The following is a 15,617-nucleotide window of genomic DNA, read 5'->3' on the forward strand; positions in this document are numbered from 1 at the left end:
GGTCAGAGAGGCAGTGGGGTTACCATTTGGGGAGTTTGGGTGTGTCCAGCTCTACAAGCTCCTAAAGTAGGTCCAGTCTCTATCTCATTCACCAAGGAGACCCCCACCACAGCCCTTGCCAGCCCGTACTCCAACCACAGATTCCCAGTCTTTTCAAGCCAACCACTTGCTTCTCAAGGTCAGCAGCCATCTTGCTCACATCCCTGGACCTAGCTTGCTAAATAGCTATTCATGACTTCATCAGGTTGGAAAAAGAGCCAAGAGCTGAGAAATGGAGACATTAACGATTCAGTCACTGAGGGGCTCTGGGATACAGCTCCTCTGCTGGCTGCAGCACAGGCTTCACTTTCTTTTGTTGTTGTTGTTGAGGAAGATTAGCCCTGAGCTGACATCTGCCAGCAATCCTCCTCTTTTTGCTGAGGAAGATAGGCCCAGAGCTAACATCCTGGTCCATCTGCCTCTATTCTATGTGGGATGCCTGTCACAGCATGGCTTGACAAGCAGTGCTAAGGTCAGCACCCGAGATCCGAACCGGCGAACCCCTGGCCATTGAAGTGGAACGTGCGAACTAACCGCTGTGCCACCAGGCAGGCCACCAGGCTTCACTTTCTTGTTCTTTCTTCTTGCTTTCACCTTATGACTCAGCACTGGGAGTGCAAATGTGGTCACAGTGCTATTGTCACCTACCCCAAGCCAGAGAATTTCGACCAACTACCTTAGAGATGACGCAGGAAAACCGGAAGCACAGGTCTAGAAGGTCCGTGAGGTCTTGAGCCACACTCCTGCCTTCCCCTCGGGCACCGTGTGTCAGGAAGAAATAAATACCAGCAGCTCTGACCTGGGCAGACCTTCAGGGAAGATGCAGCCACTCCTGCTCTTGTTGGCCTTTCTTATGCCCCCCAAGCCTGGGACAGGTGAGTGACCATCCCCATTCCAGATGTTCCAGCCCATCTCAGAAAACCCTCTGGACTCCTGATCCTTCGGCCTAGCACAGTCAAGGATTTTCCTCAATTTGAGCCCAAGAACTTTCTAGACCCCCAGCTCCCATCCCAAACCTAGACTAACAATCCAATGCTGCATAGACACTCAACAAGGATGGGAGAAACAAAGGGTGTTCACTAAAGATTTAGTCTGTGAGCCTCTCTATTATCACCTGGGAAGTGGGTTGTTCAAAAAAAGCATTTGGCAAAGGATGTGAAGCTACAAAGATAAGTAATTAAAATCCCTCACTCCAGATCAGGAAAGGGCAGATCAGACAAACCAGCTGCAGTAGTGGGACCTGTCACTGGACTCAGCTTAAGAACCAGTTTCATTTCTCAGTGCCCTAACCCCTCACCCCTGCCCAGGAGAGGATCCCAGGGGGCAGCTGATCTCAGAAGGGGCGAGATGACTGCACGCAGGGCACCCATTGGTGCCATGGCTCTGCCAGAGGCCCGGGGACCCCTTTTTCAGCCCCGTCTCCCCCTGCCTTCTGCTGCTCTACACAGTGCCCTCCCCGTATGACGATGGCCTTCAATCCCACCATCACGATCTCTCTAAGTGGAGGCCATTCATTCATAAAGCCCAAAAATGTTTACTGAGTTCCTAGGACAAGTTAGACCCTTGAACATGAGGATTTTAGAAAATCCAGGGCCATAAGCTCACAGACAGATTATTAGATACGGGAACCAGTCAGGACGTTAGCAGAGGCTCAGAGGGGTCAGGAGACTCACTGAGAAGAAGACATCAGGGGAGCCCTGTCCACGATCCCATGGGCTCCACCATCATGAAGACAGCTCTTATCTCCTCCATGCACGGTCTGAAGTAGGACGAGGACAATAAGCACTGTCCCTCCTTTTCTCACAATGGGCTCTGAGGCTTGACATTCAGGAAAGGTTATTCTGCTGCAAGGAGAACCTGGGAGGACTCTTCCACAGTGTCTGCAGGGCACTGTAGACCCCACCCTCAATCACCACCTTCTGAAGCCTCCTATCCTGAAAGGCTCCACAGCCGCTCCCAGAAAGCACAACTTCCAGTCTTTTCTTTCAGGAATCATCACCGGAGGACACGAGGCCAAGCCCCACTCCCGCCCCTACATGGCGTTGATTCACTATCTAGTTGAAGAGACGCCCAATAGGTGTGGCGGTGTCCTCGTGAGAAAAGACTTTGTTCTGACAGCTGCTCACTGCTGGGGAAGGTGAGGGTCCACAGACAACTGACACCTCCTGAGACCCCTACAGGGACCCCTGTGCTCTGTCCAGAGGCTACAGCCCAGGGGAGCTCCCCCAGCTCCTGGAAACTCAATGCCACAATAGCTCATCAGAGGAGCCGTCTGAAGGTATGACTGGGCCATGGAAAGTGAGAAATAGGACCGGCAAACTTTGGGGTCAGAGGTTCAGAGGTGAGGGCAAGTGGCCCAGTTGAGAAGAGAGACCACACTGGCCAAATAAAGCAGCTGTGGAGGATGAAAGCATGCATTAGGGTCAAAATGCAAACTCAGAGTATTTTCACAGTATTGCCTGAGGACAAGAGAAAGCTTCCAGAAGCCCTCCTCTCAGTGTCATTGAGAAGCACAGGGCACAGAGTCACTCAGAACCTGGCCCTCGTGTTGTCTCGATTTCCTCTACCTGCAGCCCTGCCCTGCCCCGGCTGTCACCTACCCTTCATGGCTCCAGGACTGAATCTCCTATGACTCCATGCACCCTACGTCCCTACTCTGCTTTGTGTGCAGCTCAGTCAACGTGGTGGCCCTGGGGGTCCACAACATCCAACAGCAGGAGAGTACCTGGCAGGTCATCCCTGTGAAAGAAGCCATCCACCACCCAGACTATAATCCTCAGAACTTCTCCAATGACATCATGTTAATAAAGGTAAGGAAATCTCCCCATTGCTCTTGCTCTCTTGGGTCCAGATTTCTTCCCCTCCCACTGGGACCTGTCCCTTCCCTCCTTCCCATCCTGGCCACCTGACTAGTCCCAAGTGGCTCAGGGGAAAGGGGAAGTCAGTGCAGCCCCATTGCGGTGTCAGGCCCAGGAAGCAGGTGGCTGAGCTGGGCTTTCTTGCCTCTTCCCATCAGCTGGAGAGAAAGGCCATGCAGACTGCAGCTGTGAGGACCCTCAGCCTGCCCTGGGGCAAGGCCCAGGTGAAGCCCAGAGAGGTGTGCAGTGTGGCCGGCTGGGGGCAAGACTCAATGGGCATTTCAGCAAATATACTGCAGGAGGTCGAGCTGACCGTGGAGAAGGATGAGGAGTGTGAATCCATCTTCCCCGACCATTATAACCAGACCACCCACATATGTGTGGGGGACCCGAAGATGATGAAGAATATCCTCAAGGTAAGGTTTACAGGATCTACCTAGACAAGCACTCAGAGAAAGGAAATGGGGAGATGTCGGGTATAGGAGTGGCCATATCTTCATGCCTCAACCTGAGAGCTTGGGCATCCAGGGTCCACAAATCCAGTCTTTAGTTTTTTCCCGAGTGGATCAGGGCTGCAAGCTGAGGAAGGATCAGTCACCCCACAGCAGGGTTCTCACCAAAGTTTCCCTAAGGATTAGAGAGAAAGCCTTGGCCTGGGTGGAGCTGCAAAGAACAGTCAGAGCCAGGCTGGAGTCCTGGGAAGAGGGAGGTGACAATGCCTGCTCTAGCCCTGATCTTCCAGGCAGCCCATAATAGAGACCACTGACCCCTGGGATGGTGGGAAGGACAGGACGCCGAGCAGGCCAGTTCCGTCCTTCCTCTCTCTGCTCCCAGGGAGACTCCGGGGTACCCCTCGTCTGTGAAAACATGGCCCATGGTATTGCCTCCTATGGACAAAACAACGGGACCCCTCCAACAGTCTTCATGAAGGTCTCACACTACATGCCCTGGATAAAGAGAACAATGAAGCTCTTCCCATAGCAGCCATGATGCTGGCCTTGCTCTGTGCCTGACCATCTTTTCTGGGGCAGAGGCAGGAATCCCGTGGGGCGGGCAGTGGGACTGAGGGGCCATAATAAATGGATCTCTAGCGAGTGTGACTGAAGTCTCACTGACTCACTGAACCACTTTCAACACGCAACAGCATGCTCCAGGCAGCCCTCTGCTGTCAGTTGTGGCTGTCCTTCCTCCTTCCTCCTCCAGCTCTCCTTCCCCCTAAACCCCATGCTGTATCCTTTCTCAGTCACAGCGCTGTGGTGCTGAGCCCTGTGCAAGGGCTGAGTCTGAAGGCTGCCCATTATAAAAGGACAATCTTCTTCCCATATATATGTTCCTCCCTGGGCCTTAGAAAATTCCTACCTTCTCTAAGCCAACCACCAACACCAACCCCCCAACAATCTGGCAGAGAGAGGAGCAGGTCAGTGGAAGGGGAGTGACTCCATGGACCCAGGAGGCCAGGGGCCAGGCCGTGAGCACTGAGCTTCCTGTTTCCAGGGCCTCTCTCTCCAGAGGGGGCAGCTTCTCCCACAGCCAGGACCATCTGCAGCTTCAGAACTTCAGATGCTCCCACAATGGCCACCAGCCTCACTCTGGTCCCATTCCCTGCCCTGTCCTGGGCCCAGCACTGAGCTCACTCAACCTTCCTCCCTGGCTGACCCTCCCACAGCAGCTCCTGTTTTCCATGTGACTGCCCTGGCCACCAGCTCCTTTCCATTCCAGCCCATCCTGTTTTGCGCCAGCCTTTCTCTCACCTCCTTAAAAGAGTTCCCAAAGCCCCATGTCAATTCTCCTCTATTACATATTTATGTCATAAGTGAGCTGCCAGCCCACCTGATGCCTATTAGAGGGGCGAGTACCCACTTCCCAACTGAGCAGAGTTCAGTTCCTCCATCCAGCCCAGCATCCCAAGGCCTCAGCCACTATGGCCTATGGAGTCACTCAGCAGCCTCAACCCCTTTCAGCCTAGCCTGAGGACCCCTGCTGGCAACCTGGGTTATGGCAGCTCTGTGAGCCTGAGGGTTCCAGGGCAGCTGGGCTGGAAAATACCACTTGGTTGTCCATCAATGCATCATTGTCGATCTCTCTGCGCCAGGCACATAATAGGCTATGTCCTTTACGTTGGGAAGCTTACAGTGAGGTGAAATGTCCTCTAAATTCTCCTGGTTCCTCCTCTTCCCCCAGGCAGGTCAGTTCGGCAGATGGATCTGTATTTGGAATCCTCAAGAAATCGTGTCTTGAACATAAGTAAATTCTCTGTATTTTATCTGTATTGCACATTACAGTTTTTTATGTGTGATCTTTTTTGATTCCAGAAGGCAGTGTGAAATTGTAAGAGACTTGGAGACCCACAGGTCCTGAGGCTCCCAGTCTGTGCTCAGGGGATCCCATGACCAGAGGCGAAGGAGGGAAGAAGGAGCCAACTAGAGTAGCCTTATTTTTATTTATTTACTTGTGGAAGGAATGAGCCCTAGTCCACAAACCCACAAAATACCACACTTCAAGTGCAAGCCCTTTCATTGTGATGAAAATAATAAGAATAATAAGAAGCTTTCACATCTTGAGGTGTATGGTGAAGCTGTTCTGGTTGAACCGTGGTTAAGCCGAAAACTTGTTTTTCCCAGAGTAGCCTGACTTCTGACCCACAAAACACACACTGTACATCTGCTTCAAACATTTTCCCAAAGCAAAGAATGCACTCTTTAAAGATAGGGATGAATGTCTCCCTTTTCCTGGCACCAATACCAGCACTTTTTTCAAGATAAGATCTTCTTCCCGGAGGACCATGGTCAAGCTGACCTGCTGTGTATGTGCTAAACTGTAGCAAAACATATCCTTGTGAGTTTGGGGGAAAATTGTATTGCTGTTGTGCATCATGTATGTTCTTGGCTGTGAAATGGTCTAAAGCCATGCTGTAGCCAAGCTTTTCAGGAGAGCTTTCTTCCCTGGGGGAGACAGCACTTCTGGGCTAGTCCTCAGCATTGGCTCAACTAATATCACTGTGTCTTTCTTATCTATACACTGGTTATGATTATTTGCATCAACAATTATGATCCTGACGACCTTATTCTTTTTCTTAAGATTTTATTTTCCCTTTTTTCCCCAAAGTCCCCTGGTACATAGTTGTGTATTTTTAGTTGTGGGTCCTTCTAGTTGTGGCATGTGGGATGCCACCTCAGCATGGCTTGACGAGCAGTGCCATGTCCGCGCCCAGGATTCGAACCAGTGAAACCCTGGGCCACCAAAGCAGAGTGCGTGAACTTAACCACTCAGCAACAGGGCCAGCCCCCGATGACCTTATTTTAAGATCCTATATCCTTCAAACAGCACCATCAGTGACACATCCAATTCACAAGAGCTGAACAAACACTGAATCAATTGAGACAAACATCGAAAAGATAAGCAATTTCATTGAAAAGAATAACAAATCACACAGATATGAAAAGCAAGTGCAAGCTTATTTTTCATTCAAGACTGTCCCCACGTCCATCTGCCAAGCCTCCCCTGGGGCTCACAGCACCAGCAGAAGCACAGGGGAGGGAAGAGCTGAACGCACGTGCGGAGATGAACAAGCGAATCGTAGAAGGTGCACGAGCCAGGGGACAACTTCATGTCACAGCAGTAGAAATGGACACTCTTAGGAGAAGCAATCACAGTAAAGAAATAGATACCCCAGAAAGTCAGCCATGAGGAGCTCCGTAGAGTCCCAGGGCATAAACCAAAGCCAGGGAGATAGTCGCCAGGCATATCTGCCACCAGGGACACAGGTGTGTGGCTTCGAAGGACAGTGCCTGGCTGGTCAGTTCCCCCTCACACCTTATAGGAGCACTCGACATTGTATGACACACATGAGGAAGGAAAATAATTAACTTCTAATGCCTGTAGCATCAGGAAGACTGGGATGCTCTTGATGGTACCTGTTTCCTTAAAATGCTTTCTAAGTCAGTTTACACCTATTTCTCTCTCTTAATCTAGTGACTTGTATTTCTAAGACTTACTCCTACATGAGGTCTAAAGTGTGTGCGTGTGTGTTATTTATAAAGATGTTCACACTCTATTATTTAATAATAAGCCCCAAATTAGAATCATTATTATTGTCCAAAGTAGCGAAATGGTAAAATATGGCACATGGACATTATGGATGCTGCAGCCCTTAAAATCTACATTATCCACCACTCTAGAAAACTAGGCTAAGAACATTAACAGGCAATTGATTTTTAAAACCAATAAATATTTGGAAAAAAGTAAAAGCTCACTAATTAATCAATGCAAATTAAAATATAATTTTTTGCTTATCTAATTGAGGATTTACAGAATTAATCATGCTCACATCAGTTTGCACATTTTGAAAACGGCATTTTCACACCTTACACACAAAGGTCCTAAGGAAAAAAACAATCTTTGATCTGGCCGTCAATCACACTGAGAAATGTGGACAAGGTAAGTGTCCTTATAGATTTGTTACGAAAGTCAAATTTTCAAAACATGCCAGTGTTCACCTCAATTTGGAGGTTAGATTTTTTAAAGTTCCATATGATTGAACACTGTGGAAACTTTAAAGTTTTGAGATAGAATTACATTTTGCCACATCGAGAATGTTCACTAGGTATGTTAGAGTCAAAAGCAATTAGAGAGCAGTATATACTACAATCAAATTTTTGCTTATACATGTATTTTCCTTTTAAGCTTTTTTCTTCCTACATGTCCATTTTCTTAATTTTCCTATAATCTTTCTGTATTATTTAAATAACTTAATAGGTTATTTATTAAATATAAATGAGAATCTAAAGTGAAATTCACTAGTAGAGTTTGAACAAAATGAGGGAAATGTTTATGTTGAATAATTTAAATTATAGGAATAAAAATTAAATATGTTGTGATCACAGCTATATAAAAATATACATAGAAGGGCCAGCCCAGTGGCATAGCAGTTAAGTTCGCACATTCAACTTAGGTGGCCTAGGGTTTGCTGGTTTGGATCCCGGCTGCAGACCTACGCACCGCTTATCAAGCCGTGCTGTGGTGGCATCCCACATATAAAGTAGAGAAAGATGGGCACAGATGTTAGCTCAGGGTCACTCTGCCTCAGCAAAAAGAGGAGGATTGGCAGCAGATGTTAGCTCAGGGCTAATCGTCCTCAAAAAAAAGTATTCAAAAAATATATATATATACACATAGAAAGAAACCTAGATGGAAAAACATCTGTTAACAGTGGTCAATGGGGTGCTGAGATCAAGGCAGACAAGTTTTTTCTTCTTTCTGTTTTCTAATGTATTCGATATTTTAAACTGTATAATTATTTAATTATATTTAATTAAATATATAATTTAATTAAGTGTACAATTTAATTATATAAATATATAATTATTTAAAAATATTTGAATTCAAAAACAGGTAGGCTTCAGTAAGTTGGTCCATGTGTTAGTTAAGATAACCCTAACTATTCAGACAAACTTTAGCCTTTCAGTGACTAACACAGTAGAAATCTGTTTCTTGTTCACACACAGTCCAAAATGAGTTTCCTGGTGAGTAGTGCCCCCTCCGACTCTCAAGTGTCCCAGTTTGGAGAATAATTACATGGTCAACTGATGATCAAGGGAGCAGGCTCAGTCCCCTAAAGATGTGGCATCCATATTCCTCGTGTCTACCTGCATCAAACCCTAGAAGAGGAAGAGTCTACACGGTCAGGCCCAGGAGTGTGTGGAGCCATGTCTGGAAGGTGCCCACAGCATTTCCACTCACATCCCATTTGCGGCAACACTCAGACAGCCACACTAGACCTCAAGTGAGGCTGGACAATGTGGTTCACCTGTGCCCCCTGGAAGAAAAGGAAATTGTTTTGGTAAACTGCCATCTCATCTCTACCACGATGCTTAATAGTGTTTGCTGTTTATAGGGATCATGAGCCCTAAATTTCTTTCTGCCTATAAAACTAATATATTTCCATTATAGAAAAAAATTGGATAACATAAAGTTGAAAATATGAGTCACATAAAATGGTTGTTCTGGTTCATGTCTTTCACTTTAACAGAATTGGTATCAAATGGTATACACTGTTCTACAGTCTACTTTTTCCACTTTATATCAGATGATACAAACCACTCCATGCCACTAAGCAGTCTTCTGAAACATGACGTTTTTTAACAGCTGGTCAGCATTTCATCCCATGAATATATCACAATGCATATTACCACTCTCCTATCTTGAATATGTGGATTGAGCATTAGTGGAAAAGGGTCTTAGGGAATATGTCCACCTCCACCTCTTCCTATATTTACCCAGAGCCCCAGAGTCAGCAGCTCAGTCTCAGGAGTAAGATTTCCTACCAGGAAACACTGAGGTTCTTGCATCTTTTTTCAAATCTTTCTCTGCCACATGCAGGGTCTGGGTTCCTATTTCCCAGTAACTACAGTGAGGGGAAGATTGTATACAGATGTCACTGAATTTCCTATGTCGCCCATTCTTTCCTTCGAGGACAACAGCACAGGCCAATTCTTGGCTAGAAAGTGTCTTGCTCCCATCAGACACAGGTGGTGGGAAGACAATGGCGCGGGCACAGCCTTCTCCCAGCACTGACACTCCATAACACATCACAAGGTCATCAGGAGAAACTTCTGAAGGAACTTCCAAAACGTCCTTCTGAGAGTGACACTAAGGCAGCCCTGAGGATGTCTGGAATGGCTCATAGTACACTGCTCTCCTACAAAGCCAAGAGCACCGATGTTGGTTTCCGACGACAGCAGAATCAGAGGGAGGGAAGGGGAAAGTGACCCAGCCTCAGCCTGCCCAGAAGATTTGCATTGTTGGCAGCAAAGGAGGCCCAGGGAGGGGGTGGGAAGCACATGACTTTAATGTCCCAATATCCCAGAGGAGAAAAAAGTTGTAACTGACGGAAACGTAATAAAACAGTCCAAAGTACATGTAACCAGCTATGGATGTTGTGAAACATTTCTCACTCATATTTGATCTAATACCACAACTTTTACTAAGATAGAAAATAAAAAACATTTAAAAACATACATATCCCTATCTACTCTCATATATTCCATTCTCCATGGATAACTTCTAGAAAGAAATAGGAGGACAGCTAATTTTTGACAAAGGAGCCAAGAACATACAATGGAGAAAGGAAAGTCTCTTCACTAAATGGTGCTGGGAAACTGGACAGCCACATGCAAAAGAATGAAAGAAGACCATTATCTTCACCACACAAAAAATTAATTCAAAATGGATTAAAGACTTGAATGTAAGACCTGAAACCAGAAAATTTCTAGAAGAAACCAGAGGCAGTTCGCTCTTTGACATCAGTCTTAGCAGTATCTTTTCAAATATCATGACTCCTCAGGCAAAGGAAACAAAACAAAACATAAACAAATGGGACTACATCAAACTAAAAATCTCTTCACACCAAACGAAACCATCAATGAAACAAAAAGACAACCCACCAACTGGGAGAAAATATTTGCAAATCGTATATGTGATGGGAGTTAATTTGCAAAATATATAAAGAACTCATATACTCAACAATAAAAATACATCTCAATGAAAAATGGGCAGAGGATATCAACAGACATTTTTCCAAAGAAGATACACAGATGGCCAACAGGCACATGAAAAGTCCTTCACTGTCACTAATAATTAGGGAAATGCAAATCAAAATTACAATGAAATATCACCTCACACACTTTGGAGTGGTGGTTATTAAAAAGACAAGAAGTAACAAGTGTTGGAGAGGATAGGGATTAAAGGGAACCCTCATACACTGCTGGTGGGAATGCAAACTGGTGCAGCCACTATGGAAAACACTATGGAGAGTCCTCAAAAAATTAAAAATAGAAATATCGTATGATCCAGCAATTCCACTTCTGAGTATCATCCCAAAGAACATGAAAACACTAATTTGAAAAGATATAAGGAGTGACCGGCTCTGTGGCGCAGCGGTTAAGTTCACACGTTCTGCTTTGGAGGCCTGGGGTTTGCCGGTTCAGATCCCGGGTGCAGACATGGCACTGCATGGCAAGCCATGCTGTGGTAGGCGTCCCACATAAAAAGTAGAGGAAGATGGGCACAGATGTTAGCTCAGGGTCACTCTGCCTCAGCAAAAAGAGGAGGATTGCTTGCAGATGTTAGCTCAGGGCTAATCTTCCTCAAAAAAAAGAAAGAATGAATGAAAAGAAAAGATATATGGAACCTTATGTTCATTGAAGCACTATTCATGGTAACCAAAACCTGGAAGCAATCCAAGTGTCCATCAATGGATGAATGGATAAAGAAGACATGGTATACATACACAACGGAATATTAGCCATAAAGAAAGACGAATTATTGCCATTTAAGAAATGTGGGTGGAATTTGAAGGTATTTTGCTAAGCGAAATAAGTCAGAGAGACAAAAAACAAATACCGTATGATTTCACTTATATGTAGAAGATTAAAAAAGCAGAGAAACACATAGAGCACATAGATACAAAGAACAGATTGCCATTCACCAGAGGGGAAGTGGGTGGGCTGAGGACAGAAGGGGTAAAGGGGCACATATGTATGGTGACGTACGGAAACTAGACGTTTGGTGGTGAATACAATGCAGTCTATACAGAAGCCAAAATATGATGATGTCCACCTGAAATTTACGTAATGTTATAAACCAATGAGACCTCAAAAAATAAAAATAAATGAATAAATAAGAAGTGGGAGCAGCCAGGGTCTCAGCAGGGTGGCCAAGGGTCAAAGGGTGAAGAAAGGAAGGCTTCCCCTTTCTTCTTTCATCACCTTCACCTTATTCCTGGCGTCCTCACCACAGCCCACCTCACACCACACCTGTGTTTCTTTCACCCTTCTCCATGCCTTACTAAGTGTAAATTAATAAGGAATCCAGGAAACTTATATTCATTTAGAGAAACTGAAATTCCAAACGAGTGAAGGTCTGATCTTGTAGACACAGGAAATAGAAGAAATAGGCAGCCACCAGCTTTCATGCATTCTGGGAAATTATTGAATTTGGCAGATTTAGGGTTCTGGGATACAAGCCCCAAACACTCCTCTTGTCGCCCTGGATTCCCGTGTGTGCTGCCAGCACTGACTCAGTGGTTGTGGGGGTGATGGCAGTGTTGTCTGGGATGACTCTCTCTCTCTCAGATCACTGGCAGTTGAGGGGCAAGCCTCCTGGGCAGCTGGGTGATGAAACCTACCACACCAGCAGGTGGCTGGGACTGTGAATTCGGACCCCCACCCCCATACTTCCTTCCTGTCTCGGGGGCTAAAAGCCTAGCAGGAGGAGCACCAGCAGCAACTTGCTGGACAGCCTTCCTAGGAAGATGAAGCCGCTCCTGCTCATGGTAGCCTTTCTCCTACCCCCCAGGGCTTGGGCAGGTGAGTGACCATCCCCAACCTCAGAGGTCAGACCCCTCTCAGAGACCCCGGATCCAGACTCCCTAGGCACTTCCTACCTCAGCATCGAGGGGCAATTTATTTGAATTCACAGTTCCTCAGGTTCCTCATCATAAAATACAAATCATTTCATGCCTACCTCATAGAGTTACTATAAGAATTAAATTAGTTAGTGTACATAAAACTCTTGCAATGGTCTCTGGCACCTAAACATGCTATATGAATGTGCTCTCTAAATTCATTTTGCCACCCATGTGTCAGAGCCTAGGAGATAAGGAGATAGCAATAACAGTCCCATCAGCTTACTTCTAGAATCTTAAAACCAGTCCCATGCTGGTCATGAGCAGACCATGAGCTGGACTCAGCGGAATCTGGAAAGCCCCTCTGAGGAAGAAAATACCAGGGACTTCAGGAAGACGTCACTCCAGTGGGCTCCCATCCAACAGGAGAGCATCTGTCCTCAACAGGGGAGGCTGAAGCTGGCCAGGCCTGGAGCAAGGGTTCTTCTGCTCCTTTGGGGGAAGTAGGAGGAAGTGATGTCTGAGAATGGGAGTCAGCAGTGTTTCCTGAAGAACCTTGGAGTGCTCTCCCAATGTGTGGAGCAGACCGCTGCAGGCCATAACTCCTCTGTCCTCTGTATCATTTCTCCTGCCTCCCATCTTCCAACCTTTCTGGAGCACTAAGCTGGTACCCACGTTGAGGGTTCTGAGAGCACAGGGATAAGTACTGAATGCTTCCTTCCAGGGGAGATCATCGGAGGCCAAGAGGCCAGGCCCCATTCCCATCCCTACATGGCATATCTTCTGACCCAGACTCCAGTGGGTCTAGGCACTTGCGGGGGGTTCCTGGTGAGAGAAGACTTTGTGCTGACGGCAGCTCGCTGCTGGGGAAGGTAAGGAACTAAGGACCTTCCTGGGCGACTAATAACACAGGCCCAGAGGAGTTCCAGAGAGATGCCATCTGAAAGCAGAGTTCTAGCAATGAAGAAGTGACAAAGAGATGAGGTAGGTCAGAGGGCAAGGAAAAGGCCAGTGTAAATGAGGCGAAAAGAAAGACATGATCAAAAAGAGTGATAGGGGAACCAGAAGGGACACATCAGGGCCCAAAATATGAATTCAAGCTATCTCTCAATTTATTTTAGGGGAAGCAAACTCAAAGTTCCCGTGTCACTCACCATCCCCAGCTCAGGGCTTTGGAGAAGCAGAGGACACAGACAGCTCAGCCCCAGAGCCCTCTCGTCCCCTCAATTCCCACAGCTTTAGTCTCACCACCCTGGGCTGTCCTCCTGCCCTGAAGATCTGGGGACCGAGCTGCTGTGGCCCATACCTACCTCTAGGCCACCTTTCCTTTGCAGCCCTATAAATGTAATCCTGGGGGCCCACAACATCGAGAGGCTGGAAAGCACCCAGCAGCGAATATCTGTGCTCAGAGCCATCCGCCACCCTGAATATGATCAGCAGACCAACCTGAATGACATCATGTTACTGCAGGTACCACCTACCTGACCCTCTGGTTCCCCAGCCCAGCTGGCTTTCTCCCATTGTGGGGTCTCCATCTCATCTTGGGATCATGGAGGAGGAAGCAGGCACAGAATCCAGGTAGTGGTGGGAGGAGGGGATGAGTTCGTCCCAGGAGTCCCTGAGAGCCTGTGCTCTTCCTGCCAGCTGGAGAATAGCGCCAGACTGAACCGAAACGTGAGGCCAATCACTCTGCCTCTGACCCCGACCAGGCCGAGTCCTGGGACCAAGTGCACCGTGGCAGGCTGGGGCCTGGTTGGCCCGTCTGCTAGAACAGACGTACTCCAGGATGTGCGGCTGAGAGTGCAGAGGGATCAGGAGTGCAGTGATCGCTTCGATTTCTACACCCGCCAAACACAGATTTGTGTGGGGGACCCGAGGAAGAGGAAGTCCACCTTCCTGGTAAGGCCCCAGGCATCAGCCAACATGGCCCAAAGCAGACGGGCCTGGGCGGTACTGACCAGTCCAAACAGACTACATCCCCACAGCCTCAGCCAGGGCCCAGACCTGAGTGATGTGGGGCTTTTTCCCATCAATCTGGTCTCTTGGGGAGGGGAAGAGCAGCAGAAACACAACGTACACATGTGCAGCCTTGTTCTGGGGAAGGGGAAGGTACCCTGACTTGAGTTGAGCTACAGACGTAACCACAGTCAGGACTGAAGCCCCACAATGGAAAGATCCAGAAGCTTGACTTCTGCACCCCAACAACCTCCCATCTCACACACATCCCACATTGAAGGAGCCCACCTGTGCCTGACTTCTCTGAGGGCTGTGACTTAGGGCAGCAGGAGTGGGGAGGCCTGACTTCACATCCCTTCTTCTCATCACCCACAGGGGGACACTGGGGGCCCCCTGGTGTGTCAACAAGAAGCCAAGGGCATCGTCTCCTATGTAAATAGGATGGGGGCTCCTCCAGCAGTCTTCACCAGCATTTCCAGCTTCCTTCCCTGGATAAGGAGAACAATGAGACGCTTCAATCAGTGGGGTCAGACTGAGACTCCCCGTGACTGACATTTCTTCTCTCGGGCAGAGGCCAGCTCCAGGGGGGTTGCCAGAGCCTTAATAAACATCCGCATTTAGAGTGGAAATATCTGACTTCTCATTTGTTCAGTCAACATTACTCAGTACACAACAAACGTACGGCAGGACTGAGGCTGAGCAACTCCAGCAAAATGGGGTGTCTTCCTCAGGACAAATAACTGCCCTTCAATGTCCTGGAGATCAGGACCCTTCTTCCCTCCTCCAAGCCATCCAATCTCTCATCTCCCCTCCCCTCATGGCCTTGAGAAGGGATGGAAGGACCCCTCTCTCCCCAGGGCAAGGCTCTCTACTCTCCACCCTACCAGAGACCCCCTAATAATATTAAAGTACAATCCACCTTCCGTATCCCCCTGTGGATTCAACACATGGGGACCAACAAGCCAATGATGGTAGCGTCCTACTGAACATGCACAGACTTTTTTCATCATTATTCCCTAAACAATAACTATAGTATTAACAACTATAGCATTTGCATTGTATTAAGTGTAATAAGTAATCTAGGGGTAATCTAAAATGTACGGAAGGGAGGACACACAAACGTTGTACACAAATACTTTGTCATTTTATGCAACAAATTGAACAGTCACAGATTTTGATATCTATGGGGTTATGGAGCCCACCTGCCTTGGGTACTGAGGGACAACTGTATACTTGAAAACCGTGTGCCATTGGTGTGTGGGGGACAGGCAAAACAAAGGATAGAATTGAAATTCCATACGAGGCCTAATTTAATGGTAAAACTGGCATCTCAAACCACTGGGAAACAATAATCTAATAAA

At 47.3% G+C, this 15,617-nt stretch overlaps 2 protein-coding genes across 2 annotated transcripts; both read left to right on the plus strand.

Annotated features, from left to right (window-relative positions):
- Positions 1 to 859: 859 nt before the first annotated feature.
- On the plus strand, positions 860 to 3,878 carry LOC124234992 (granzyme H-like). Its single transcript, XM_046652689.1, has 5 exons — positions 860 to 914; positions 2,029 to 2,176; positions 2,711 to 2,849; positions 3,056 to 3,313; positions 3,732 to 3,878. Exons 1-5 carry the CDS (start codon positions 860 to 862, stop codon positions 3,876 to 3,878), a joined length of 747 nt encoding a protein of 248 aa, XP_046508645.1.
- An 8,329-nt stretch (positions 3,879 to 12,207) lies between these two features.
- Positions 12,208 to 15,242, plus strand: LOC124234993 (cathepsin G-like). The gene is made up of 6 exons (XM_046652690.1): positions 12,208 to 12,262; positions 13,025 to 13,172; positions 13,635 to 13,770; positions 13,945 to 14,199; positions 14,632 to 14,771; positions 15,128 to 15,242. The coding sequence occupies exons 1-6, from the start codon at positions 12,208 to 12,210 to the stop codon at positions 15,240 to 15,242; spliced, it is 849 nt and encodes a 282-aa protein (XP_046508646.1).
- The last annotated feature ends 375 nt before the right edge of the window (positions 15,243 to 15,617 follow it).

The sequence above is a fragment of the Equus quagga genome, chromosome 2, assembly GCF_021613505.1.
Source record: "Equus quagga isolate Etosha38 chromosome 2, UCLA_HA_Equagga_1.0, whole genome shotgun sequence".
NCBI classification, from domain to species: Eukaryota; Metazoa; Chordata; class Mammalia; order Perissodactyla; family Equidae; genus Equus; species Equus quagga.